General features: G+C 56.5%; 1 protein-coding gene across 1 annotated transcript in view; it reads right to left on the bottom strand.

The window, feature by feature from the left end:
* Positions 1 to 122: 122 nt before the first annotated feature.
* The window catches only part of HAPLN4 (hyaluronan and proteoglycan link protein 4), a 10079-nt gene continuing 7820 nt past the window's right edge, over positions 123 to 2381 (bottom strand). The window contains 1 exon segment of the mRNA XM_027771272.1: positions 123 to 2381. This exon segment is cut by the window's right edge and continues 113 nt beyond it. Coding sequence (XP_027627073.1) covers positions 2289 to 2381 — 93 coding nt within the window. The 3' untranslated portion in view covers positions 123 to 2288.

The raw sequence follows: 2381 nt of genomic DNA, 5'->3' as shown, positions 1-2381 counted from the left end.
TTGGCATGAGTTTAAAGCCACCGGTCCTGGGACGTGAACTGCCGTCAACTACATGGGAGTCACGCTAATTGCTGGTCTCAAAATAAAATAATTCTAAAAAAAAAAAAAAGAAAACACCCTTAGCTGGGAAACACATTGTCCATCAAAGTGTATTTAGGAATTACCCAACCGGCTGCCTCGTTTTCTCATTCGTCAAAAGAAACAAAGATTTATTGAGCCTCTGTTATATGCTTTGCACTTGCGAGGACCTCAGAACAGCCCTAGTACAGAGGGGCAAACGGGTTCAGAGAGATGTAGTCCTTGGTCACAGAGTGAGAAAGTGGCAGGTGGTGGTGGGACTTGAACTCAAGCCCACCTGGTTCCGACACTCAGTCAGGTTTCCTAGATGATGATCAAGAGAGCTCCAGAAGGGACTCCCATGCTACATCTGGCAGGACTTCAGAGATGGGGGTCTTCCAAGGCTGGGGTGGCTTCCTCCAGTGGCTATCCATCGCCCCCCACCACGTCCCCAGCTAGCTCTCTGCATTGGGGAGTGTGGTGGCCCCTAACGCGCCCCAGATCTCTGAAAGAGGTCGTTGTCAGGAAAGGAGAGAGGACAGGCATGAGTCTCAGAGCAGAAGGGGGGTTCAGTGTTTGCACAGCTCAAAGGTCCAGGGCATGCCATAGCCTCGGTTTCCTTATCTGTAGGGAGGCAATAAAAAACACCCGGCGTTGCAGGGTCCTGCAAACTGCCGTCTGCCACAGTTAACGTGCAAACGGGGGGAGGTGGCAGGCAGCTCCGGAAATCCAACCCTGTAATGGGGATGCTGCTTGGGGTTGGCCCCATCTGGAAAGGGACTGCCATCAAGTTCCTGATCAGGCAGCTCCAGTGAGAGGCATCCCAGGCATCCCGCCCGTGGTTAAGTTCCTGAGAACTGGGAGATCGGTTGTCATGGGAACCACGTGGACTGTCTCTACGGCAACAGCTTGGCGGGGCGGGGCGGGTAGAAGAGTGAAAGCCTGAGGGCACTGGTGTTCTGTTACCGCAGACACCAGAGTTTGGTCTCCATGGCAACGGCTGTGGGCGGGTCCAAGACGCCTGAGAGGCGGAGCTTGGAGGGCAGCAAGGAGTAGGGGGTGTGGCCTAGGGGAAAGAGGCAACCTGTTTTTATGAATGTTGGGTTACCCAGGAGACAACGAGGGGGAGGGTGGACTTCAAAGCTGTTGGCCAGGGTGGGGACAGCCGGAAGTGGAGTTATAGGTCTCTGGAGTGGACTCCAGGGAGATGGAAATGTGGTAGCCATGGTTACGACTGAAGGAGCGAGGCGTCATCTCCATGGGCGTGACTCTAGGTGACAGGTAGAAGCTGAACTAGTTGCCTTGGTGACAGTGATCTGGTGGGTCCCTGGATGGGAAGGGGACGGTCTCTTTGGTGACAGCCGAGAAAGGGGCCATCAGGGTGGGGATTTGCTCTCCCTACAGAGAATACCTGAGGGGTGGGGTGTGGCCCCAGTCATGCGAGTCAGTTGGGGGCATGCCGATACCACTTTGGGGTGACAGATGAGGGCATTGTCCCATGACACTGGGGGGGGGGTGAAGCTGTCCTCCACCGTGACCTAGGGAGGTGGCTTATGACCCCCAGAAACTTTGGGGGACTCTTAGGGAACAAGGGGAGAGAATAGGAGTACCCAGAATTCAGGTCACGAGTCCTGTCTCTATGTGACCACCAAGCTGTTTCTGTGGTCACCTGGCAACCCCTGAGGTCCCTATGTCCTCTCCAGGTGATGGCGAGGGGAGTTCCACATCCAGGTAATTGCAAAGGACTAGGTGTCATTTTCCAACCTCCAGAAAATTCCCGGGGGTCCAGCCTCCAGGCAACCGGGGACAGTTCCATCTGTTTCCGGGTGGTCTTGGGAGGCATGGCCAGTCTTTGGGAGATTGTAGGTTCTGCTGACCTTCTGGGGTCATGGGGGGGGGTGAGGAAATTATCCTTTTCCTGGACAAAGATGGGAAAGGGGAGAAATCCACAAGTCCAGAAGTGGGGCTTGTCTGGTTTCCAGAAAACTCCAGGGAACTGGTCTGCCGGGACTGGCCAGTCTCCAAAGACACCCCTCGCCCCAGAGGCGTGGTTGGTTAGTTTCTATGGGACCACAGGGACTGTGGCCAGTTCAGGTGCCCTCCGTGTCCAAGGAGGCGTGGTCAGCCTGCAGGGCACCTCAGGGGGCGTGGTCCACATCCAGGGACCTCAAGTGGTCAGTTTCCAAGGAACCAAAGGGCACTGGACCAGCAGCCGTCTGCACACGCCAGGCCTAGACGCGCAGAGGGGTCCAGGCAGCGGGATCTCGAGCACCACCTGCCCAGCCGCCGCCGCCGGCCCAACCCCAGCCCCAGCCTCCGGGGGC

This window comes from Tupaia chinensis, unplaced genomic scaffold (genome assembly GCF_000334495.1).
Source record: "Tupaia chinensis unplaced genomic scaffold, TupChi_1.0 Scaffold000201_1, whole genome shotgun sequence".
Lineage (NCBI taxonomy): Eukaryota > Metazoa > Chordata > Mammalia > Scandentia > Tupaiidae > Tupaia > Tupaia belangeri.
Note: the sequence above shows the minus strand (reverse complement) of the source record. Positions and strands in the feature narration are given on the sequence as shown.